Source organism: Mustelus asterias, chromosome 10, assembly GCF_964213995.1.
Source record: "Mustelus asterias chromosome 10, sMusAst1.hap1.1, whole genome shotgun sequence".
NCBI classification, from domain to species: domain Eukaryota; kingdom Metazoa; phylum Chordata; class Chondrichthyes; order Carcharhiniformes; family Triakidae; genus Mustelus; species Mustelus asterias.
Window position 1 is genome coordinate 121,986,132 of NC_135810.1, and position 26,362 is coordinate 122,012,493.

At 47.5% G+C, this 26,362-nt stretch overlaps 1 protein-coding gene across 4 annotated transcripts in view; it reads right to left on the reverse strand.

Annotated features, from left to right (window-relative positions):
* Window positions 1-1,428: 1,428 nt before the first annotated feature.
* p2ry6 (pyrimidinergic receptor P2Y6) overlaps window positions 1,429-26,362 on the reverse strand; it is a 54,024-nt gene continuing 29,090 nt past the window's right edge. For all 4 annotated transcript variants that reach the window (XM_078222593.1, XM_078222592.1, XM_078222590.1 and 1 more), the window contains exon 3: window positions 1,429-4,173. In XM_078222593.1, the coding sequence (XP_078078719.1) occupies window positions 3,138-4,136 (999 nt within the window). In that variant the 5' untranslated portion in view covers window positions 4,137-4,173 and the 3' untranslated portion in view covers window positions 1,429-3,137. The remainder of the gene's footprint in view (window positions 4,174-26,362) is intronic.

The following is a 26,362-nucleotide window of genomic DNA, read 5'->3' on the forward strand; positions in this document are numbered from 1 at the left end:
AATGTGTAGACTGAACTTTGGGTGGTCACCCTCCCCTCAGGCCCTCTCCCCCCGCACTCCCCCCGCAGCCCCCAAACACACACATGCTGGGTAAGTTTCACAAGCAAGTGTTGGACTAAAAGTGTGTAAACCTGAGGGATATTTCCTTCAACTATTAATATCCTGTAGAATTTTCTCACCTAATAAAACAGGATTTGAGTGAAGGGTAATAAAAAACACTCCTCTCAATCTGCCAGGTCCTTAGAGAACCTTTCCCGATTCCCTTGTTATTTTTTTTCTTTTGTGGGACATGGGCGTCGCTGGCTGACCAGCATTTATTGCCCATCCCTAGTTGCCCTTGTTCAGAGAGCTGTGGCTCTGGAGTCACATGTAGGCCAGGCCGGGTAAGGATGGTAGATTTCCTTCCCTAAAGGGCATTAGTGAACCAGGTGGGTTTTTCCCACAATCGACAATGGTTTCATGGTCATCAGTAGATTCTTAATTCCAGGTTTTTTAATTGAATTCGAATTCCACCCCCTGCCGTGGTGGGATTCGAACCCGGGTCCCCAGAATATTAACTGAGTGTCTGGATTAGTAATCCAGCGATAATACCCTACACCTATCGAACTCTTTCCTAATCTTAAAGGCATCTATCAGATCTCCGTCCTCCGCCCCCCCCCCCTCTTTTCTAGAGAAAAGAGCACCAAGCCTATTTAGTCTTTCCTGATAGATTTAACCTCCCAGTTCTAGTAACATCCTATTTGGCTGCCAGTGTCCAATCAAGGGCTGAGTGAATTCATTCTATGATCTGAGGAGAAATTGCCTTTGTAGGGAGTAAGCTATCACAGGGCAACATTGATATCTAAACTGCCTTTCCATTGAGCACAACTTGTCGCTGATGGAGCAGTTCATTTGTGTTCAAAACTGGGATTCGCAAAACAGAATATAAAATAATCGATGCTTGAAGATCATAAAAAAGAAATTAACAGAGGGGAAAATACAGCCAATGTTTATGCTCTATCCGAGCTCAGATTGCTTCTGTAAACTTGGACTGATGTACGTACAGTGCCTTCATTTTGACATTTGAAGTATCTGTGACTTTCCCAACAACTAATATTTATATAGTGCCTTTAGCACAATGGAACAGCATAACACTCTGCACAGGAGTCATTACATAACAAAATATGACATGGAGCCACTTGAGGCAATATTAGGGGCGGGTGACCAAAGGCTTGGTCAAAGTGGTAGGTTTTAAGAAGTGTCTTAAAAGTGGAAAGTGAGGTGGAGAGGTTTAGGGTGGGAACCCCAGGGTTCGGGGCCTCGACAACTGAAGGCCTGGCCGCCAATGGTGGAGCGATTAAAATCGGGGGTGCGCAAGAGGACGGAATTAGATGCGTGCAGAGATCTCGGAGAGTTGAGGGGGATGGAGGAGATTCCAGAGACGGCGGGGGGGGGGGGGGGATTGTGAGTGAGGCCAAGGAGGGATTTGAAAACAAGGATGAGAGTTTTAAGAACAAGACACTGTTTGACTGTGAGTCAGGTTAGGTGAGTGACCACAGGGGTGACGGGGGAATGGGACTTGCTGTGAGCAGCAGAGTTTTGGATGACCTCAAGGTTATGGAAGGTAGAATGTGGGTGAGTAGCCAGGAGTGTGTGTTGAAATACCAGTCTGGGGGTGGGTTGGATGGTCAGTTGGCTCGGCAGAGAGTGGGTCGGGGGGAGTGGATTGAAAGTGGGGAGGTGGTCAGATGGTCAGTGAAGGTGATTGGTTAATGGGGTCAGTTGGTCAGTGGCTTGGGTGTAGCTCGGGTGTTCGGAGAGGGTTGGGTGTGGGTATGGCGGGGTGGGGGGAGGAGGGGGTTAGGTGACCAGGGGGAGTGGGAGGGAGTCAGTACTATGTTTCTCCAGGGTGTAGAAGTCATTTTCATTCTTCTAACCTTTCCAGGGTATCAGATCCATCCAAAGTCTGCAATTGCAATCCGGGTTTCAGATAGTTCCCAGTGTTGGACAATCAGCTTTCAGAAGTTTAAACTTCCCAGAAAATTAGCAAGCAACCCTTACCTGGGAACTTCCGTCAGAATTCCCCAGCGTGCCTTTTTGAGGTTACAACGCGGAAGCTCAGAAGGTAGGGGCCAATATATTTCGAGTTAGACCATAAGACCATGAGACATAGGAGCAGAATTAGGCCACTCGGCCCATCGAGTCTGCTCTGCCATTCAATCATCGCTGATATTTTTCTCATCCCCATTCTCCTGCCTTTTCCCCATAACTCCTGATCCCCTTATTAATCAAGAACCTATCTATCTCTGTCTTAAAGACACTCAATGACCTGGCCTCCACAGCCTTCTGCGGCAAAGAGTTCCACAGGTTCACCACTCTCTGGCCGAAGAAATTCTGTTTTGAAGGATCGTCCCTTTAGTCTGAGGTTGTGCCCTCTGGTTCTAGTTTTTCCTATTAGTGGAAAGATCCTCTCCACATCCACTCTATCCGGGCCTCACAGCATCCTGTAAGTTTCAATAAGATCCCCCTCTCAACTCAGTAAGAGTTGAGATATGTAAGAGTGTGAACGCTGTAAAACCCAACAAAAAAAACTGGGAGGCTCGAAACCCCAAAATCCTGCCCCAGAAAAGAAATCCTTCAGCCTCAGACACACGGTTCAAGATGGCGGCTCGCCACCACCTTCTCAAGGGGCAGTTAGAGATGGGCAATAAATGCTGGGCCTAGCCAGCGAGGCCCACAGCCCGTAAATGAATAAAAAGAAACTTGCAGCCCCCTTTTAAAATGTTTTGCATTTTGTATCACGAGCAATGAGATGTTGGGCACGTTAGCAGTTTGAGTTTTTAACAGGCCGAAATCCCACTGCGTTTTCAGTGTGATTGTTCATTGATGGGCGTCAGAGAAACCCCAGTATCGAGCTGTCAGTATTTGGAGGCCGCTGCGTCACAGTGGGGCTCAGTTCCGCGGTTAACATTCATGTTGATCACAATCAGTTCAGCTGAGATACTAGTCCATCTCACTCCTCCACTGACTTGTAGCTGTCACTCTGTAGACACGTCCACTGTCTCGTTCTTCCGGACTGCCTCCAAGCCAGGGACTGCCGGCCAGTCTGAAAGCAAGCTGATTTAACTGGGCTAAAAATAAAAGAGGGACCGTGAAGGTCACCTTTCCCCCTCTTTCTGAGTCCTTGCCTTCAGATTGGTGCTGACTTTCTCCAGCAGATTGCGTGTGCTCTGCCTGAATCTCTTGTAAGTGAAGTAGAACAGGATGGGGTCCAAGACACTGTTCATGCTGGCCAGGGGCCTGGTGGCCTTGTAGGCCCGGGCGAAACTCTGCAGCGTCTCGCAGGCGATGGATCTGCGAGCGCGGACGATGAGGTACGCTGTCTTCGTCACGTGGAACGGCAGGAAGCTGATGACAAACACAACGGTGACGATGATGATCATCCGCAGCGCTTTGCTCTTCTTCTGCTGGATGGCGATGCCCAGCGCCCTGTCGGGCTTGAGGAGCGCCGTCGCCATGGCGCAGTAGCACATCAGCAGCCCGACGAACGGGACCATGAACCCCACCACGCTCAGGGTGATCCCGTAGGGGAAGTAACGGAGTGACTGCTCGGGGCTGCTCAAGTCGTAGCAGACGGTCCTGTTCCGCTGGATGCCAGTGGAGGCGAATGTCCAGGTGGGGGCACATTCCACAATCACCAAAGTCCAGAGCAGGCCGCAGACCATCCAGGCAAACCTGGGACCCCGCTTCTTGTGCCAAGTGCTCAGCGGATGGCAGATGCCAAGGTAACGCTGGAGGCTAATGCAGGTGAGGAACAGTATGCTCCCATGAAGATTGGAGTAGAAGAGAAAACGGACGGCCTTGCATGTGACCTCACCAAAGGGCCAGTAGTCCATGTGGATGTAGTTGTAGATAAGGAGTGGAAGGGAGCAGACGTACAGGATATCAGCCATGGCCAGGTTGACCATGTAGATGGCGTTCCTTGTTAGCGGCTTCTGAGAGAGCCAGATCTGAACGATGACCGTCATGTTGAGGATCAGGCCGAAGATCAGGACCACTGTGTAAGTGACGGGTAATAGAATGTTCTTGAACTTCTCATGATACGTGCAGCCTCTGACCGGTAAACTTGGCTGAAGGCCAGAGGTGGAATTATTCATGCTTTCCGTCTCCCGAATGCTTCAGTCTCGTTCAGCCCTGCCAAAATGAAAAAGAACATTTGAGTTGGAGCATCAGCAACAGTAGAAGGCCATTCAGCCCCCAAGCCTGTGCTGTGATTCTGTTCGATATTGTTTGATCTGTACAACACTGGCTTTGGCGGCACTTCCCTTGACATCTTTACCAAATAAAAATATACCCACATCACAAATAGACGCAGTGGTTCCCTACAAAAAACCAATAACCACCCACGAACCTTGAGGCAATTCATTGCACAAATTTCAGTGTTAATTCAGCCCAACATGTGATCATTCTGGAGATAGTTTCACAACTCCAATTTCCTTTGATAAAATCATTTAGATTCACAGAATGGTCACAGCAACAAAAAAGGCCATTCGGTCTATTGCATCCATGCTGGCTCTCTGCAAGAGCATCTCACCTGTTCCCACCTTTCCCTGTAGCCCAGCAATCTTTTTTTTATCTTCCGATTATTGTCCAATATCCTTCTGAAAGCCTCGATTTAATCTGTCTCCACCACACTCTCAGACAGTACATTCCAGATCCTAACCACTCGCTGTGTGAATCTGTCTCCACCATACTCTCAGACAGTACATTCCAGATCCTAACCACTCGCTGTGTGAATCTGTCTCCACCACACTCTCAGACAGTACAGTCCAGATCCTAACCACTCACTGTGCGAATCTGTCTCCACCACACTCTTGGACAGTACATTCCAGATCCTAACCATTCACTGAATAAAAAATGTTTTCTTCATGTCAACTTAAATGGTTTCCAATACTTCCATCAATTTAAATAGTTACATTCGGTAATGAAAGGGGGAAAGACTTATATTTGTTTATTTTTTATTCATTCAGGAAGTGTAGGCATTGCTGGCTAGGCCAGCATTTATTGCCCATCCCTAATTGCCCTTGAGAAGGAGGTGGTGAGCTGCCTTCTTGAAAGTCAGTGTGGTGTAGGTACATCCACAGTGCAGTTAGGGAGGGAGTTCCTGGATTGTGACCCAGCAACAGTGAAGGAATGGCCGATATATTTCCAAGTCAGGATGGTGAGTGACTTGGAGGGAACTTGCAGGTGCTGGTGTTCACAGGTACATGTTGACCTTGGCCTTCTAGATGATAGTGGCTGTGGGTTTGGAAGGTGCTGTCTAAGGAGCCTTGGTGAGTTGCTGCAGCACATATAGCACCTTTCAGGACTTCAGGACGCAGTGACGTCCATTACAGCCAGCGAGGAGCTTTTGAAGTGTAGTCACCGTTGCAATGCAGGATGTTCGATGGCCAATTTGGGCGCAGCAAAATCCCACAAGCGGTAATCAAACCAACAACCAGATCATCTGTATTGATAATGTTGGCTGAGGGATATTGGCCAGTACATCGAGGGGAAAGCCCACCAGCGGTTCTTTAGTGTAGTGACTTGGGATTGTTTTTACATCCACCTGGGAGACTAGACGTCAAATACAAGGGATTGGAGTAGAAGGGTAAAGATATCTCACTGCAATTCGATAGCGCCTTGTTGCTCTCATAGCTGGAGTATTATGTACAACATCAGTTATACAGGAAGAAAGGAAGAAACGCAAACATTATTCACTGGACTGATTCCTGGAGGGAAGTGATTCTCTTCTGAGAAGAGGTTGAGTTGACTGGGCCGATATTCCCTGGAATTGAAGAACGCAAGGCGATCTCTCTGATACATATAAAGGGGCTGGACAGGATAGATGCTGAGATAACATTTCCCTTGATGGGAAATCTAGAACACAGTGTTAATCTGTCTCCACTACATTCTCAGATTATATAATCTGATTACCTGTAAAGACTCGCATTCCAACCATTATTTTGTAAATTGAGTTTGTGTCTTTATATGCCCTGTTAGTGAACAGAACTCCCACTTTCTGATGAAGGGGCAGCGCTCTGAAAGCTAGTGGCTTATGCTACCAAATAAACCTGTTGGACTTTAACCTGGTGTTGTGAGACTTCTTACTGTGTTTACCCCAGCCGGCATCTCCACATCAGGGAAATCTAGAACACAGTCTCTGAATACTGGGTGGCACTGTAGCACAGTGGTTAGCACTGCTGCTTCATAGCTCCAGGGACGTGGGTTCAATTCCCGGCTTGGGTCACTGTTGGTGTGGAGTTTGCACGTTCTCCCCATGTCTGTGTGGTTTTACTCCGGGTGTTCCGGTTTCTTCCCACATTCTGAAAGATGTGCTGGTTAGATGCATTGACTCGAACAGGTGCCGGAGTGTAGCGACTAGGGGAATTTCACAGTAACTTCGTTGCAGTGTTAATGTAAGCCTTACTTGTAACTAATAAGTAAACTTTAAAATAAATGCTTGCTATTGGTAGTGTGGAATTTGGGTATTGCTGAAAATAGGTACATGCTGTTGAATCTTTTCATCTTGCACTCATCAGGACAAATGCAAGAATGCCAAATTTCAGAGGGAGCAACAATTCACACTGCATGATAAAAGGGTGTTGATTGGTTGATAACCGGACTCTGAATTGTCGAGGTGTTGCCTTGGAGAACGCACCAGGAAATTATTGCCCCCCACACTTTTCTTTGTTTAATTCCAATAAGTTGCAATGTCTGGCCAGGCTCTTATTGCCAGCAGAGGGCAGCTCACTGCTAATACCTGTACATAACTTCTGGCAAGCACATGTGAGCCTTATTGCAAGCCTGACTGGTAATCTTAAAATGGTTAGACGTGATCCCGCCATTGGACAGCACCTGTTGAACAATCCCAAGTGTGACAAGAATTACACAAACAACCAATTGAAGATTATCAGTCAGGAGTGATGGGATATGTGGATCAAGCAGGAAGGTGGAGTTGAGGTAAATGATCAGGATTGGTTCAGGCACTGGGGAAATCTTCCCCCTGCTTCTTGTAACCTCAGTTACTCATTCGAACAGTTAATAATATATTTTCACTCACTTTGACTAGTTTCACAGTTTGGTACAAAGGTAATATAAATTGTATTATCATTGGGTAATAAAGGAATAGTTTGTGAGTGCATGGACAGACTCTTATTTTAACAATTCACATTTTCCCAATGCGATTCTGGCAATGTCGTGTAATTTTGGTGTTTGAACAAACAAGTCAGATTTTGGACATCCAGTACTTTCTTGGATTTTAATGGTTCTTTGATTAGTCAGTAACGTGAGGGGTTTAAGGGATGATCTGATGCCTTTGGTTAATATTCCTTTCAAGCTTTGCTGGTTCACTGATCCTGTTCTTTGTTTCACCACAAAATAGCAACACACAGAGACACAGAGACACACACAGAGACACACAGAGAGACACACAGACACACAGAGACACATAGAGCTACACACAGAGACACACACAGAGACACACGCAGAGATACACAGAGACGCACACAAACACACAGAGAGACATAGACACACAGAGGCACAGAGACACACAGAGACACAGACACAGACACATAGAGCAACACACAGAGACACAGAGACACACAGAAAGACACACAGAGAGACACACAGACACACAGAGACACATAGAGCTACACACAGAGACACATGCAGAGACACACACAGAGACGTACACAAACACACAGAGAGACATAGACACACAGAGGCACAGAGACACACAGAGACACACAGAGATACAGAGACACAGAGAGACACACATGAAGACACACATGGAGACACAGAGAGAGACATACAGAGAGATACAGAGACACAAAGTGACACACAGAGAGACACAGAGACACACAATGACACACACAGAGACACAGTGACACACAGAGAGTCCCAGAGAGACATAGAGAAAGAGAGAGACACAGAGAGACACAGATAGACAGGGAGACACACAGAGAGCAGAGGGATACACACAGAGACACAGAGAGACACATAGAGAGACAGAGACACAGAGAGACACAGACAGAGCACACAGAGACATACAGGGAGACACACATGGAGACACAGAGGGACAGAGAAAGACACATAAACACAGAGAGACACACAGAGAGACAAACAAAGACATACAGAGATACACAGAGAGAACAGACACATACACATGGGCAGACAGATAGAGACACAGAGAGACACACAGAGAAGTTAAGTTTATTTATTAGTCACAAGTAGGCTTACATTAACACTGCAATGAAGTAACTGTGAAAATCCCCTAGTTGCCACACTCTGGCGCCTGTTCGGGTACACTGAGGGAGATTTTAGCACGGCCAATGCACCTAACCAGCACATCTTTCAGACTGTGGGAGGAAACCAAAGCACCCGGAGGAAACCCACGCAGACACGGGGAGAACGTGCAAACTCCACACAAACAGTGACCCAAGCAGGAATCGAACCCGGATCCCTGGCGCTGTGAGGCAGCAGTGCTAACCACTGAGCCAAAAGATAATGCTCAACCATAAACACTAATTCAGAGCAGAAATGGCTTTGTAATAGAAAATGAGGAAATGTTCCCAAGGATGGGTTTTGTGTTAAGAACATATTATCATCAAACATTACTTTGTTAGTTACATTACATTACATTCTTTCATGTTTATTTTATAATAGAAGATGCACTTGACGGCATTGTGCCCTCATTCGCTCTCAGTCAGATAGATTTCCAACTTGCGCACTCCCCTCATTAAGGAAGTCTTTGGGCCACCGTTCTTTCTTTTGTGTTAAATGATGTAACTGGTGTTTATTTTACACTTCATAGATCATAGGTCATAGATTCCTACAGTGCAGAAGGAGGCCATTTGGCCCATCCAGCCTGCGCTGACCACAATCCAGCACAGGCCCTATCCCCATAACCCCATGCATTTACCCTAACTAGTACCCCTGACACTAAGGGGCAATTTAGCACGGCCAATCCACCTAACCCGCACATCTTTGGACTGTGCGAGGAAACCAGAGCATCCGGAGGAAACCCACGCGGACACGGAGAGAACGTGCAGACTCCGCACAGACAGTGACCCAAGCTGGGATTCGAACCCGGATCCCTGACGCTGTGAGGCAGCAGTGCTAACCACTGTGCCACCGTGCCGCCCCGTGAGCGTTTCCAAATCAACACAGCTCATCACAGATACAAGATCGCCCAAGTAATTGAACAAATAGATGAAAAGTAAAAATGTGTACAGTGATGAGAAGGAGTGAGGTTAATTGGACAGTTGTAGTTCAGTCTTGTCTCTGAATCACAAGGCGCTGGGCTCAGATACCCAGGTCTGGAGCACAAAAATCAAGATGTGGAGATGCCGGCGTTGGACTGGGGTAAACACAGTAAGAAGTTTAACAACACCAGGTTAAAGTCCAACAGGTTTATTTGGTAGCAAAAGCCACACAAGCTTTCGGAGCTGCAAGCCCCTTCTTCAGGTGAGTGGGAATTCTGTTCACAAACAGAGCATATAAAGACACAGACTCAATTTATATGAATAATGGTTGGAATGCAAATACTTACAACTAATCAAGTCTTTAAGAAACAAAACAACGTGAGTGGAGAGAACATCAAGGCAGGCTAAAAAGATGTGTATTGTCTCCAGACAAGACAGCCAGTGAAACTCTGTGGGAGTTACAAATAGTGTGACATGAACCCAATATCCCGGTTGAGGCCGTCCTCGTGTGTGCGGAACTTGGCTATCAGTTTCTGCTCAGCGACTCTGCGCTGTTGTGTGTCGCAAAGGCCGCCTTGGAGAACGCTTACCCGAATATCAGAGGCCGAATGCCCGTGACCGCTGAAGTGCTCCCCAACAGGAAGAGAACAGTCTTGCCTGGTGATTGTCGAGCGGTGTTCATTCATCCGTTGTTGCAGCGTCTGCATAGTTTCCCCGATGTACCATGCCTCGGGACATCCTTTCTTGCAGCGTATCAGGTAGACAACGTTGGCCGAGTTGCAAGAGTATGTACCGTGTACCTGGTGGATGGTGTTCTCACGTGAGATGATGGCATCTGTGTCGATGATCCGGCATGTCTTGCAGAGGTTGCTGTGGCAGGGTTGTGGCAAAAATCAAGGCAGACATTCAGTGCGGTACTGAGGGAGCACCGCATTGTTGGAGGTGTCACTTTTCAAATGAGATGTGAGAACTTGCTGGATGCAAAAATGGCTGCCACGTTTCCTACATCACAACAGTGATAATGCTTCCAAAAACTATTTACTTGGCAGTGGTGTACTCTGGGACATCATGAAAAGTACAAAATAAACGTATGTTTAGCTTTTCTAAACAGCGGCATGGTGGCATAATGGTTAGCACTACTGTCTCACAGCTCCAGAGACCCGGGTTCGATTCCCGGCTTGGGTCACTGTCTGTGTGGAGTTTGCACGTTCTCCTCGTGTCTGCGTGGGTTTCTTCCGGGTGCTCCGGTTTCCTCCCACAATCCAAAGATGTGCGGGTTAGGTGGATTGGCCGTGGCCCTTAGTGTTTAGGTTAGGAGGATCATTTATGATGGAAACGTTGGTTTGTGAGGATGGGACAGTGGGGGTGGATGGTCCTGGGTGGGATGCTCTTCGGAGGGTTGGTGCAGACTCGATGGGCTGAATGGCCTCCTTCTGCACTGTCGGGATTCTCTGATTCTATGGATGCTCAACTACCAGCAGGAAAGGGATAAGGGGTGAGATCCCAAGCTGATTGGATAGGGATAAGGAGTGAGATCCCGAGCTGATTGGATAGGGATAAGGGGTGAGTTCCCGAGCTGATTGGATAGGGATAAGGAGTGAGATCCCGAGCTGATTGGATAGGGATAAGGAGTGAGATCCTGAGCTGATTGGATAGTGATAAGGAGTGAGATCCCAAACTGAATTTTGTTTAAACTTCACTCAAATGTGGTGAGGCAGAAGCTTGATGCGGATCCCTCTCACCACCCAAAATGAGAGTTGCTAAGACAGCATTGACAGTGAGATTGAGGCTTGAACCTTCCAGCTATGGTATTATGCTTCACTCACACACGCAGACTTTTCCTAGTAAAATATCTTAGTTTATTTATATTGCAAATAACTCAACAGCATCTTCCAAACCCAGGAGGGTTTACCATCTAGAAGGACAAGAGCAGCAGATACCTGAGAACATCACCACCTGGAGGTTCCCCTCCAAGTCACTCAGCATCCTGACTTGGAAATATATCGCTGTCCCTTCACTGTCACTGGGTCAAAATCTGGGCACTCTCTCCCTAACAGCGCTGTGGGTGTACCTACACCACATGGACTGCAGCGATTCAAGAAGGCGGCTCACCACTACCTTCTCAAGGGGCATTTAGGGATGGGCAATAAATGCTGGTCTAGCCAGCGATGCCCACATCCCGTGAATGAACAAACTAAAAACAAACTCAAGGTCCTTCTGTACAGTGAGGCAGCTGGAGTCAGACGACCAGTGGGACATCCAAGGCTCGGCTTCAGAGGATGGGTGCCAACATGGCAGGCCCTAAACATCAACTATCGCACCTCGGAGATGCCAGCTGGTGAAAGGGGGAAATTGCCACACCTTCTGTCAGCTGGCAGTGCACCACCACGATACTCAGTGGCTGCAGTAGATTGGCAACAGGTGCCAACATGATAAACAACAAGGTCCGAGGTCACTGGCAATGTGGGTCAGAAGCTGCCAGTCAAGGATTGGCCCTCAGTGCCCTCAGCAAAGGTGCACCAAATAAAGACCTTATCTCACCAACCCCTCTGTGGATTGTTTACTTCGTGTCCATTATCTCTCAGGCATGGAAGGGAAGGAGAATGTGCATCGAGATGTGCCTGAGAGCTAGCCTTTCATCTTTGTTGCTTAATTATGACTATGTGACATGGAAGGGCTTTCACTTCAAGGGAGGAAAGGCCAAGAGGACTACATTGACGATACGTGCTGTGAATCAGCATTCTGTGGCGAGATCGCTCACTCCTGTAACTCTGGGTCAGTACGATGTCTTTAGCTAATGTTTATACAGCGAGGCTAACAATCTTTCTCCTCTGTGAAACTGAAGCCAGTCCAGCTTTTGGTGACTGTGGGACCTGCCTGATGTTGCTAAACATCTGTATAACATTAATCTTATTGATATCCTTTTGAACTTCCAGATGGTTCTCTAGAATCTAACAGACTAAAAGTTTAGTTTTGAGCTTGTTGTTGTTTTTGCATTTGATGTTTGCCCAGAAGCTGATCTTTAAATTGTGTCCAATTAACAGATGGCACCAACTTACATCTATATAGCGCCTTGAACACAGCAAAACGCTCAGCAACTTTGGCAGATGCACCCTGGAAAGCGCCCTTTCCCAGTGTATCACAGCTTGGTATGGCTCCTGCTCTGTCCAAGACCGCAAGAAACTACAAAGTGTCATGAACGAAGTCCACTCCATCACGGAAACCAGTCTCCCATCCATTGACTCTGTCTACATTTCCCACTGCCTCAGAAAAGCAGCCAGCATAATCAAGGACCCCACACACCTCAGACATTCTCTCTTCCACATTCTTCCATCAGGAAAAAGATACAAAAGTCTGAGGTCAAATACCAACCGGCTCAAGAACAGCCCTGCTGCTGTCAGACTTTTGAGTGGACCTACCTCGCATTAAATTGATCTTTCTCTACACCCTAGCTATGACTGTAACACTACATTCTGCACTCTCTCCTTTCCTTCTCTATGAAAGGTATGCTTTGTCTGTATAGCGCACAAGAATCAATACTTTTCACTGTACACTAATACATGTGACAATAATAAATCAAATTTAATCAAACAGTTAGATCAGCTATCATCTTAGTGAATAGCAGGTCACGCTTGAGGGGCTGAATGGCCCACTCCTGCTCATATTTGTCTGCTTGCATGCATGTAACAAAAATTAAATAGGACCATTGACACATTTTACTGATCGTGGAGCGGGAGGAGGGAATGGGGGGAATTTCTATCCTGCACTCATACCGATGGGTTTGTTAACGAGAAATCATCTTTAACTAACTTTCCTGATGCTGGAAGAAGAGGAGAGAATCAAGGTGCTTCACAGGAATCACTATCAAACTAAACTGAACATCTCAAAATTGAACAAACTGTGGAACCCTAGGTCAGCTGATTAAAACGTTCAGTCAGAGGGATTATCTTCAGCGTTCAGTCACCTGTTTAGCAACATCAGTCACGGGGGGGGGGGGGGGGGGGGGGGGGAGTCAGGGCTGGCCTGGGAATCACTGTGGGGTCCGCGATGGGCGGGGCTGGAGGGGCAGCACTGCAGGGGTCCCGGGCTGGCCAGCGATCAAGCTGATGAGCAAACGGGGAGTCTGACAGATTGGGACCACTGCACATGTGCAGAGTTCCGGAACTGTCAGACTCCGGCGTGAATAGGCCCCGCCCCTCTGGGTTTTTAATGATATTCACGACTGTGATCTCTGCATTACACAGAGTGCGGAGATTCCAGTGAGAGGCTGAACTGAGAAAACATTGGGATTTAGAACAGTTTTCCCGCCAATTCAGCACTTTTGGGAGAATTGCGGCCCTCCTCTCCATCTTAACTGGGACATCCCTTACTTTTTAAACCATGCCCCCGAGCTTTAGTTGTTGCGTTCATGAACTGAGAGCTAGGAAATGGTTGTAAAGCAAGATTTAACGAGTCTAACACAGGCCATTAATACACTTACGCCAACACAACAAAGAAAGGTTTCCTCCCACACTCCAAAGATGTGCATTGGCCTTGCTAAATTACCCCTTAGTGTCCCAAGATGTGTAGATTGGGGTTGGGGGTGGGGGGAGGTCAATACATGGGGTTACGGGAACCCTCTGCTCTCCCCAGCTCCATCTTAAATGAGAGACCCCTTATTTTGAGAATATCCCCCTAATTCTAGATTCCCCCAGGAGGGGAAACATCCTCTCGGCATCCACCCTGTGAAGCCCCCTCAGAATCTTATGTTTCAATAAGATCACCTCTCATTCTTCTAAACTCCAATGAGTCTGGGCCCAACCTGCTCAACCTTTCCTCACAAGGCAACCCCCTTCACCCCAGAAATCAGATGAGTGAACATCCTCTGAAGATTCTTGCTGGTCTACATTGAACAGCGAGCCCACCCCTGTGGCTATTAACTGGCCAATTCGGGGGGAAATCATAGCCAGGTGTCTGTTTCCTTCACGGTGTGGGACCCTGATCTCCATCTGAGCCAGAGGTCAGGGACCCCACCCAAACCCCCAATTCTTGCCCACGTTTCTATTTCAGGCGTTCAAAAGCCACCCAAGCACTTAATGACTGTCGTGGAAAATTGTCAGGGAAAAGGGGTCAGTATTTATGTATCACTCAGATTAGCTGTTTGATTGCGGCATGGGGCTGGTTGATTAGTTATTCGTAGGACATGGATGTCACTGGCTGGCCAGCATTTATTGTCCATCCCTAGTTGCCCTTGAAGGGCAGTTGAGAGTCAACCACATTGCTGTGGCTCTGGAGTCACATGGAGACCAGACCAGGGTAAGGAGGGCAGATTTCCTTCCCTAAAGGACATTAGTGATCCAGATGGGTTTCTATGACAATCTGTTCCCCTTGGTTGAGGGTTCAATAATGAGGGGGCTTGGTTTTAACGTGAGGGGCAGGAGATTCAGAGGGGATTCGCAAAAAAAACCTTTTCACTCAGAGGGTGGTGAGAATCTGGAATGTGCTGCCTGGGAAGGCAGTGGAGGCGGGAAACCTTACAACCTTTAAAAAATATTTGGATGAGCACTTGAAATATCATAACATTCAAGGATATTGGATAAGTGAAAGAAAATGGAATTTGCGCAACTTGGTGGTAGTTATTGTGGTTGCACACTTGATGGGCTGAAGGGCCTTTACTGCATTGTAAAATTCCATGACTCTATGACAATCAATGATAGTTTCATGGTGTCCATCACTGAGACTAGCTTTATATTCAGATTTTATTCATTGAATTTAAATTCCACGAACTGCTGTGGCTGGATTTGAACCCATGTCCCCCCAGAGCCTGAGGCCACTGGATTACTAGCCCAGTGACAGCACCACCATACCACCATTTCTCCCTAAAGATGTCAATAGATTGATGTTCAGCCCCTACCCAAGCGAGTATCTTGTTGACACGTCTAGTTCCCACGAGAACCATAATCATTTGGAAAAGTCTTCCGAAGGAACAGGTGGTGATGTGGAATCAGGCCCAAACAGAGGTCAAGGCAGGAGAAGAGATGGGAGAGAATTGGCAGGCTAACAATTCCTCCTCACAACATATACACACAGTTTCGATTGCATGCACAGTTCACTGTCTGGAGATTCAGAACATTTGGAACTAGTGGCAGTCCTGCTTCTTTGAGATGTTATCCTCAATGAGAAAGGTTTATTTGACGAAAAGAGACTTGCATTTCTATAGCACCCTCCACATCGTCAGTTTGGCCCAATGTCCTTTTCAGCCAATTAGGCTGTGTCGTCACTGTTGCAATATAGAAAATGGGTATGGAATCATAGGATCCCTACAGTCCAGAAGGAGACCATTCGGCCCATCAAGTCTGTATCGGCCACAATCCCACCCAGGCCCGACTCCTGTAACCCCATGCCTATACCCTGCTAAGCCTCCTGACACCAGGACCAACTTAGCACGGCCAATCAACCTAACCCGCACATCTTTGGAGTGTGGGAGGAAACCGGAGCACCCGGAGGAAACCCACGCAGACACGGGGAGAACATGCAAACTCCACACAGACAGTGACCCAAGGCTGGAATTGAACCTGGGACCCAGGCGCTGTGAAGCAGCAGTGCTAACCACTGTGCCACCGTGCAGCCAATTTGTGCACATAGTCCCACAGCTCCCACAAAACAGCAAACCTGCCCTGGTACTTTAACATCCTCATCAGAGAACAGATCAGGGACACATTTGATAGTCGGCTGACTCACTCGCAACTCATCTTACATCAGAGAACAAAGAACAAAGAAAATTATGGCACAGGAACAGGCCCTTCGGCCCTCCAAGCCTGCACCGACCATGCTGCTTGACTTAACTAAACCCCCTACACTTCCAGGGACCATATCCCTCTATTCCCAATCATCATTATCACAGACAGTCACGATCAGCTCCCACAGAACTTTTTAAGCACAGGAAACTATTAACACTCTCAAGCTTGTTTAGAAAGGGGTTTCGCCCCCTCCCCATCTCTGTAATCTTCTCCAGCTCCACAATCCTCCGAGATTGAATTCCGACAGTGCAGAAGGAGGCCATTCAACCCATTGGGCCCAATTTTGTATCACTGGTGGATGAGGGGGAGGGAGGAGGGAGGCCAGATTGTTGTCCGGTGGGGGTGGAGGAGGGCAGAGGGAGGCCAGATTGTTGTCTGGTTGGGGGGGAGGGAGAGCATATCGTTGTCTGGTGGCGGGGGAGGTGGGGGGGGGAGGCCAGATCGTTGTCTGGTGGAGGGGTGGGGGGGGCAGATCGTTGTCTAGTGGGGGGTGGGGGGGGGGGGGGGAGGCCAGATCATTGTCTGGTTGTGGGGTGGGGGGGTGGAGCTAATTCTATCCCATCACATTTTTAATTCTGATCATTCCTGTTATAAATGCTACTTAGATTACATTTCACTTGCCATAAATGTTGTTTATTTCCCCAACACCAGCAAGTTCAGACGAAGTAGAAATTATCTTATTACCATTTCCCAAATGATCTTCTGAACTTGGAAATGCAGCTCTTAGAATTTACTGCAAGTTAGCTGTTGCTAAACACAATTCCAAAGGTTGTTGAATCAAGCAACGGTTATTTGGATATGTTTCATTACACAGCTTCAATAAAGGCCTGGATATGTACCTGGGTGGATTTTGCAAGTACAGGCAGCAGAGAGAAGGGATTCCACAGTTATAATGGTGCACGTGCACGTAATTAGAGAAAGCGTCAAAGTATTCAGCTGTGAGTATGTGAAATATACTGGGGGGAAGGCCAGATGGATCTCTGGTGGGAGGGTGGTCCGCTGCCACTCTGCGGGCAATCGGTGGGGGGCAAAGAGGGCAGAGGGTCGCGATCGGTCTGGGTGGCGGGGGAGTGGGTGGATAAGGGGGAAAGTTATGTTGTAGGGGTGGGGATGATATCTGTGGGGACCATCACTCCTGGGCCACTTTAGCTGCTTTTGGCGGCCCGGGAGTGATGTGACAGCGGCGCGATTTTCAAATGTTTTTCTTCACTGCGCATACAGTTCAGAGCTCCAATCATTTCAGGCGCAAAAAGCCCCGCTCACAGCGCGATTCAGACCCGCAATTTCTTTTTCAGGCTAAGTGCTAATGGGGGTGCCTGAAAGCAGATTTCCAAGTCGGATCTGAATTGCACCCAGATTCAGCACTTAGAATGAAAATGGTAAAATCAGGCCCATTGAGTCTGTACCGACCACTCAGGCCCTATCCCCGTAACCCCACACATTTACCATGCTAATCCCCCTGACACTAGGGTCAATTTTAGCATGATCAGTCCACCTAACCCGCACATCTGTAGACTGTGGGAGGAAACCGGAGCACCCGGAGGAAACTCACACAGACACGCGGAGAACGTGCAAACTCCACACAGAGATGGTGATACGATGGGCCAGACACAAGGTGGAGAAAAGCGGGCAGCACAGGCCCAAAGTTGCCGGCTCCCTCCCAGCACGTTGTACTCACAGCTAGTCACTGTGTTCTGTTGGCAAACCTAGTGATCCGTACGGCTACACACATCGTACACCCACAGGCAGCAAAGAGACGAACAACTAGTACATCAATTCTTCCTGCTGTTGTCGGAAGGACACAGAGGAATGTCCTGTTCTTCTTCAGTCCCCCCACCCCCAGACCACCCACTTGCCCCCTCCCCCCACCCCCCCCCACCGCTCTTCCACTCCCCTCCACTTCCCTGCTTCCCAGTGATCGGCAACCCTGAGAATTAACAACCCTGAGGAGAGACTGAGTCGACTGGGACTATACTCATTAGAATTCAGAATATTGAGGGGGGATCTTAAAGAAACACTTAAAATTATGAAGGGAATAAATAAGATAGGAGCAGGGAGGTTGTTTCCACTGGAAGGTGAAACTAGAACTGGGGGGCATGGCCTCAAAATAAGGGGGGGGGGAGCAGATTTAGGACTGAGTTGAGGAGGAACTTCTTCTCCCAAAGTTTTGATTTTGATTTGATTTGATTTTGATTTGATTTATTATTGTCACATGTATTAACATACAGTCAAAAGCATTGTTTCTTGTGCGCTATACAGACAAAACATACCGTTCATTGAGAAGGAAACGAGAGAGTGCAGAATGTAGTGTTACAGTCATAGCTAAGGTGTCGAGAAAGATTAACTTAATGCAAGGTAGGTCCATTCAAAAGTCTGACAGCAGCAGGGAAGAAGCTGTTCTTGAGTCGGTTGGTACGTGACCTCAGACTTTTGTATCTTTTTCTCGACGGAAGAAGGTGGAAGAGAGAATGTCCGGGTACGTGGGGTCTTTAATTATGCTGGCTGCTTTGCTGAGGCAGCGGAAAGTGTAGACAGAGTCAATGGATGGGAGGCTGGTTTGCGTGATGGACTGGGCTACATTCACGACCTTTTGTAGTTCCTTGCGGTCTTGGGTAGAGCAGGACGTTGTGAATCTGTGGAATTCCCTGCCCAGTGAAGCAGTTGAGGCTAACACGTTGAATGTAGCACAGTGGGGCGGCACGGTAGCACAGTGGTTAGCACTGCTGCTTCACAGCTCCAGGGACCTGGGTTCGATTCCTGGCTTGGGCCACTATCTGTGTGGAGTGTGCACATTCTCCTCGTGCCTGCGTGGGTTTCCTCCGGGTGCTTCGGTTTCCTCCCACAGTCCAAAGATGTGTGGGTTAGGTTGATTGGCCATGCTAAAATTACCCCTTAGTGTCCTGAGATGCGTAGGTTAGAGGGATAAGCGGGTAAATATGTAGGGATATGGGGGTAGGGCCTGGTGCAGACTCGATGGGCCAAATGGCCTCTTTCTGCACAGTCAGGCTTCTATGATTTCAAAGATAGATAGATTTTTGAAAAGTGAAGGAATTAAGGGTTATGGTGAGCGGGCGGGTAAGTGGAGCTGAGTCCACAAAAAGATCAGCCATGAACTTATTGAATGGCAGAGCAGGCTCGAGGGGCCAGATGGCCTATTCCTGCTCCTAGTTCTTATGTTTTTATTAACATTGCATCTGGCACTGCCTCAGCCTCCTTGATGCATTATTCGATCACTTAAAGTCACAAATCAGCTAAGCTGGCACAAGGATCGGGGGAAAAGGAAGAAATTGGCAGGAGAAGGAAAGTGAAATGATCGCGATAAACACTGAAACTTTTTTGTTTTGCTGAGTGCATTTCTGCCAATCTCTAATGCATCTCAGTATAAGCAGCATTCTCTATTACAATCCCAGGCAGGTATTTTACTTGGATAAAAGCAAATTACTGCGGACGCTGGAATCTGAAACAAAAACAGAAAAATGCTGGAAAATCTCAGCAGGTCTGACAGCCTCTGCGGAGAGAGAGTAGAGCCAACGTTTCAAGTCTGGATGACCCTTCTTCAGAGCTCTCAGTTAATCAGCTCTGACCAAGAGTCACCCAGACTCGAAACGTTGGCTCTATTCTCTTTCCACAGATGCTGTCAGACCTGCTGAGATTTTCCAGCATTTTCTGTTTTTGCGTTAGGCATTTTACTTGTGTTAATCCAGCCCTGTTCAGTTCAGAGCCTTGCTACCAGTCAATCATCAAGTTATGTATTATCATCACGCAAACCAGCCTCCCATCCATTGACCCGGTGCACCCCAGGCATTCTCTCTTCCACCTTCTGTTGGGAAAAAGATACAAAAGTCCGACCAACCGACTCAAGAACAGCTTCTTCCCTGCTGCCATCAGACTTTTGAATGAACCTATACCTCGCACTAAGTTGATCTTTCTCTACACCCTTGCTATGACTGTAACACTGCATTCTGCACTCTCTCCTTCCCTTCTCTATGGATGGTATGTTTTGTCTGTATAGCACGCAAGTAACAATACTTTTCACTGTATACTAATACATGTGACAATAATAAATCAAATCAAATCCACATATTACGGATTGCAGTTCATGCAAAAAATAGTTCCATACAAATGGCCTTAAATGGAAAGAATGTAAAAGGGCAGTTGTCAACCGATTTTTTAATGAGAGGCCTTTGGTCATTGGAACCAGAGAGGAAAAGTAAGGGAATTAATCATCAAAGAGTTACTAGGATCGATCTTCACACTGAAGAAAGGGTTACCAACTCCTTTCATAGTCTACACATTGGTGATTTACTGAAAATGATTCTTGCCAATGTCCACACAGAGTGATCGCCCCTCAAAGCAAATCATCGTAAATAAAGATTGATTCAGATCTCTTTCTACCTATCCCCGTGATCTTCCCTCGTGCAACTTCTATGTAATCAGTAACATCTCCAGTATTCATGCCTTTTGCTCCCTCCAGACTTGACCTTTCCAATACACTCCCACATTCTACCCTCTGTAAGCTTGAGATCATCCAAATTCTTCCTGCCTGAATCTTAAATCGCACCAAATTCCCTTCCCCGTCAGCCTTGAATGTTATGCTGTGCCAAGTACTCATCCAGGTACTTTTTAAAGGATGTGAGACAACCCACCTCCACCACCCTCCCAGGCAGCGCATTCCAGACCGTCATTGCCCTCTGGGTAAAGAAGCTTTTCCTCAAATCCCCCCTAAACCTCCCACCCCTCACTTTTAACTTATGCCCCCTCGTAACTGACCCTTCAACTAAGGGGAACAGCTGCTCCCTATCCAACCTGTCCATGCCCCTCGTGGTTGTGGTGGTTGGAGGCCAAACACCTCAGCCCCAGGATGTCTCTGCAGGGGTTCCTCAGGATAGTGTCCTAGGCCCAGCCATCCTCAGCTGCTTCATTAATGACCTTCCCTCCACAGTAAGATCTGAGATCTGATATTCATTGATGATTGCACAATGTTCAATGTTCAATACTATTCACAACTCCTCAGGTAAGGAAGCATTTGGTGGCCGCATGCAGCAAGACCTTTTGTTTAGTTCATTCACAAGATACGGGCATCGCTGGCCAGGCCAGCATTTGCTGCCCATCCTTAATTGCCCCTTGAGAGGATAGTAATGAGCTGCCTTCTTGAACCACTGCAGGATCTCCCACAGTGTCATTATGGAGGGAGTTCCAGCATTTTGACCCAAAATATATGATTTTGAGGGCAGGTGGTGGTAATGTTACTGGACTAGTAATCCAAAGGCCCAGGCTATTCCCACAGCTGCTGGTGGAATTTAAATTCAATCAACAAATCCGGAATTAAAGTCTAATTTTGTCGACAAAACCATCCTGTCTGGTTCACTACTGTCCTTTAGGGACGGAAATCTGCCTTCCTTACCTGATCTGGCCTACATGTGACTCCAGACCTACAGCAATGTGGCTGACTCTTAAATGCCCTCTGAAATGGCCAATCAAACCACTCAGTTGCACAGTGGGAAGTAACATTCATGCCATGTAAATCGCAATCAAATTCCATCTCCAACAAGAGAGAATCTAACTATCTTCCTTGACACTCAATGGCAATACCATCGCTGAATACCCACAATCACAACACGCTAGCCCTTGACCAGAAACGGAACAGGACCTCGTGTCTGCGTGGGTTTTCTCCGGGTGCTCCAGTTTCCTCCCACTGTCCAAAGATGTGCGGGTTAGTTTGATTGGCCATGCTAAAATTGCCCCTTAGTGTCCTGAGATGCGTAGATTAGAGGGATTAGCGGGTAAATATGTAGGGATATGGGGGTAGGGCCTGGGTGGGATTGTGGTCGGTGCAGACTCGATGGGCCAAATGGCCTCTTTCTGCACTGTAGGGTTTCTATGATTCTATGATTCTATGACTAACCATGTAAATACTATGGCAACAAGTACAAGTCAGAGGCTGGGAATTCTGCAGTGAGTAACGCACCTCCTGACTCCCTAAAGCCTGCCACCATCTACAAGGTACAAGTCAGGAGTGTAATGGAATACTATCCACTTGCCTGGATGGGTGCAGCTCCAAGAACACTCAAGAAGCTCAACGCCATCCAGGACAAAACAGCCACTTGATCATACCTCATCCACAAATGTTCACTCCCTCCACTAGTGGTACAAAGTGGCAGCAGCGTGTACCAACCATAAGATGCACTGCAACAACTCAACAACACCTTCCCAACCAGCAACATTAACCATCTAGAAGGATAAGGACAGCAGACACATTGATTCCCTTCCAAGTCACTCACCGCCCAGGCTTAGAAATATATCATGATGTGGAGATGCCGGCGTTGGACTGGGGTAAACACAGTAAGAGTTTTAACAACACCAGGTTAAAATCCAACAGGTTTATTTGGTAGCAAATGCCATTAGCTTTCGGAGCGCTGCTCCTTCGTCAGATGGAGTGGAAATCTGCTCCCCAACAGGGCACAGAGACACTGTCTGTCTCTATGTGCCCTGTTTGAGAGAAGATTTCCACTCCATCTCGGCACTGACACATCTCGGCACTGACAGATCTCGGCACTGACAGATCTCAGCACTGACAGATCTCGGCGCTGACAGATCTCGGCGCTGACAGATCTCGGCGCTGACTGATCTCGACACTGACAGATCTCAGCACTGACAGATCTCCGCACTGACAGATCTCGGCGCTGACAGATCTCGGCACTGACAGATCTCGGCACTGACAGATCTCGGCACTGACAGATCTCAGCGCTGACAGATCTAGGCGCTGACTGATCTCGGCACTGACAGATCTCGGCGCTGACAGATCTCGGCGCTGACAGATCTCGGCGCTGACAGATCTCGGCGCTGACTGATCTGAACGCTGACAGATCTCGGCGCTGACAGATCTCGGCGCTGACTGATCTCGGCACTGACTGATCTCGGCACTGACAGATCTCGGCGCTGACAGATCTCGGCACTGACAGATCTCGGCGCTGACTGATCTCAGCACTGACAGATGTCGGCACTGACAGATCTCGGCACTGACAGATCTCGGCACTGACAGATCTGAACGCTGACAGATCTCAGCGCTGACAGATCTCGGCACTGAAACATCTCGGCGCTGACAGATCTCGGCACTGAAACATCTCGGCGCTGACAGATCTCGGCGCTGACAGATCTCGGCGCTGACTGATCTCAGCGCTGACAGATCTCGGCACTGACAGATCTCGGCACTGACAGATCTCAGCGCTGACAGATCTCGGCGCTGACAGATCTCGGCGCTGACAGATCTCGGCACTGACAGATCTCGGCACTGACAGATCTCGGCGCTGACAGATCTCGGTGCTGATAGATCGGTGTGTGTGCAATGGCCCGCTCCGCGTGCTGATTTCAGCCTCTCCAGTGGGGATAGGCCCCATTCCCTGAAATTTAATGATATTCACACTGGGGCCTCTGTGGGTGGAAACCGGAGCACCCGGAGGAAACCCACGCAGACACGGGGAGAACGTGCAAATTCCACACAGGCAGTGACCCAAGCCAGGAATCGAACCCGGGTCCCTGGCGCTGTGAGGCAGTCAGACATGGTTAATGAGATTCTTCTCTGAACTCCCACTGAAAAAACCAGCATGAATTCCTCCAGTTTTCATGTGTATTCGACACATAGAATTTTTTGGGGAGAATTCTGCCCTTATCTCTGTGACCTTCACCATCTCTAGGAGAAGCAGGTCGACATCGCAACATTCCAACTTTAGCAATATATTTCAGCTGAACTTCTCCCTTACACTCTCTACAACCGTCACTGGTTTAAAGTTTAGATCAGCTTCGCTAACCTTTGGCAGTGATTTGGGAAATCTGAGAACATTCCAATAAATCAGTTTATGATGGATAAAGGAGTGTCTAATGATGATGGGTAGTAACTATTTCCACTTGTTGGGGGAGTTTAGGACTTTGAGACATAACCTAAAGTTTGGCTATTACTCGAGTTACAATGTTAGTGTTGATAAAACTGAAGCAATGGAAATAAGTGGACAGATTCCCAATCATATTAAGACACAAGGTGCATTCAAATGGCAAAGTTGGGGCATTAAATTCCTCTGTATTCTTGTCCCGCTATCAAATGATACAATATATAGAGCCAATTACAGCAGTATCATTAATCATGTCTGACTGCCTCACAGCGCCAGGGACCCGGGTTCGATTCCTGGCTTGGGTCGCTGCCTGTGTGGAATTTGCACGTTTTCCCCGTGTCTGCGTGGGTTTCCTCCGGGTGCTCCGGTTTCCACCCACAGTCCAAAAGACGTGCTGGTTAGGTGCATTAGCCATGCTAAATTCTCCCTCAGTGTACCCAAACAGGCACCAGAGTGTGGCGACTAGGGGATTTTCACAGTAAATTTATTGCAGTGTTAATGTAAGCCGACTTGTGACATGAATAAATAAACTCTAACTTAAAGATTAAAGCCAGGAGTGATATTTGGAAACATTTTTTCAACAAAGGGTGGCAAAGTTTGGATTTCATTTCCACAAATGACAATTGATGCCAAATCACTTGTTAATTTAATAGTTTTTTTCAGTGAACTATAGACCTGAAGGGTAGTATAATGTTAATGCCACTTGAAGGATGTTCTGGGGTCATGGGTTCAAATCTGAATTTGAATTCAATAAATCTGGAATTAAAAGGCTGGTCTAATAGTGACAACAAAACCATTATTGATCAATGTTAAAAACCCGTCTGGTTCACTAATGTCCCTTAGGGAAGGGAATCTGCCGTCCTTACCCGGTCTGGCCTACATGTGACTGCAGAGCCACAGCAATGTGGTTGACTCTTAAATGCCCTCTGAAATGGCCGAGTGAGACACTCAGTTGTACCAAGACGTGAACAACATTTAGGCCTGGGCAAATAAGCGGCAAGTAATTCATTCATGCCATGCAAGTGCCCAGGCAATGACCATCTCCAACAAGAGAGAAACTAGCCACTGCCCTTGACACTCAATGGCATCACCATTGCTGAATCCCCACAATCAACATGATAAATCTGGAATTGAAAGCTAGTCTCAGCAATGGTGACCATGAAACTATCAGCCATTGTCGTAAAAACCCAAGGAAACAATAATGGACTTGCGGAAAGGGAAATCTGCCATTCTTACCCAGTCTGGCCTACATGTGACTCCAGACCCACAGCATTGTGGCTGACTCTTAACTGCCCTCTGAAAAGGCATGACAGTTACAAGGGGCACAAGTTCAAGGTAAGCGGGGGGGAAAGGTTCAGTGCAGTGTTAGTGTGCGGGGGAAGTTTTTTTTACACAGAAGGTGGTGGGGGCTTCGAATACACTGACAAGTGAGGTGGTTGTGGCAGACACATTCGCCACATTTAAGACTTATCTGGATAGACGGGTGCACTGAGGGAGATTTTAGCATGGCCAATGCACCTAACCATCACGTCTTTCAGATCCACACAGACACGGGGAGAATGTGTAGACTCCACATGGTCACCCAAGCCAGGAATCGAACCCGGGTCCCTGGCGCTGTAAGGCGGGGAATAGAGGGATACAGTCGGTTAGTCTTGATAGGACAACGTAATCGGCGCAGGCTTGGAGGGCCGAAGGGCCTGTTCCTGTGCTGTACTGTTCTTTGATCTTTGTTCTTTATCTAGCAAGCCACTCAGTTCAAGGACAATTAGGGATGGGTAACAAATGCTGGCCTTGCCAGCGATGCCCATGTCGTTTGAAAGAAAACAAACAAAAGGAAATGAGGGTAAGGTTTGCAGTTAGCTCACAGATAAGCCATGATCTGACTGAATAGGGCAATACACTCGAAGGAACTACATGACTTCCTCCAATTCCTAGGTTTCTCTATCAATTTGGACTTTGGAAGATATTGTTAAGCCTCCACACAATGGAACAAATTGGTGGGATGTGACTATCGGCAGCATCTCTACCTTTCACCACTTTACCAATGACTCACTCAGGTGAAGGAATAGACAGTTTGGTCTCTAAGCCAGCAGTCAATGTTATGTTCGCAGGCACAGTGCAGATGGGATAGTGAAGGTACAGAGGGACACAGATAGTTTAAGTAAATGGAAGAACCTGCAGGAAATAAAGCAGAGTTGTGTGGTCTACACTTTAGTGAGAATGGGAGTTAGACATACACTTGAAAAGGCAAAAGGATGCAGGGGTATGGAAAACATCAGGGCACTGGGTCCAATCTCCCAAGGAGCTGGTGCAGGAAAGATGGGCTGAATAGCCTCCTTCTCTGCTCTATCTGTTTAGGGCTTTATAAGTTGCTTTCTTCAGCCATTGGCTAATGGAGCTGAGGAACATCTAACATTGCTCATGGATCATGAATCTAATGAACCTGTCTCACTTTGGGGCGGCACGGTGGCAC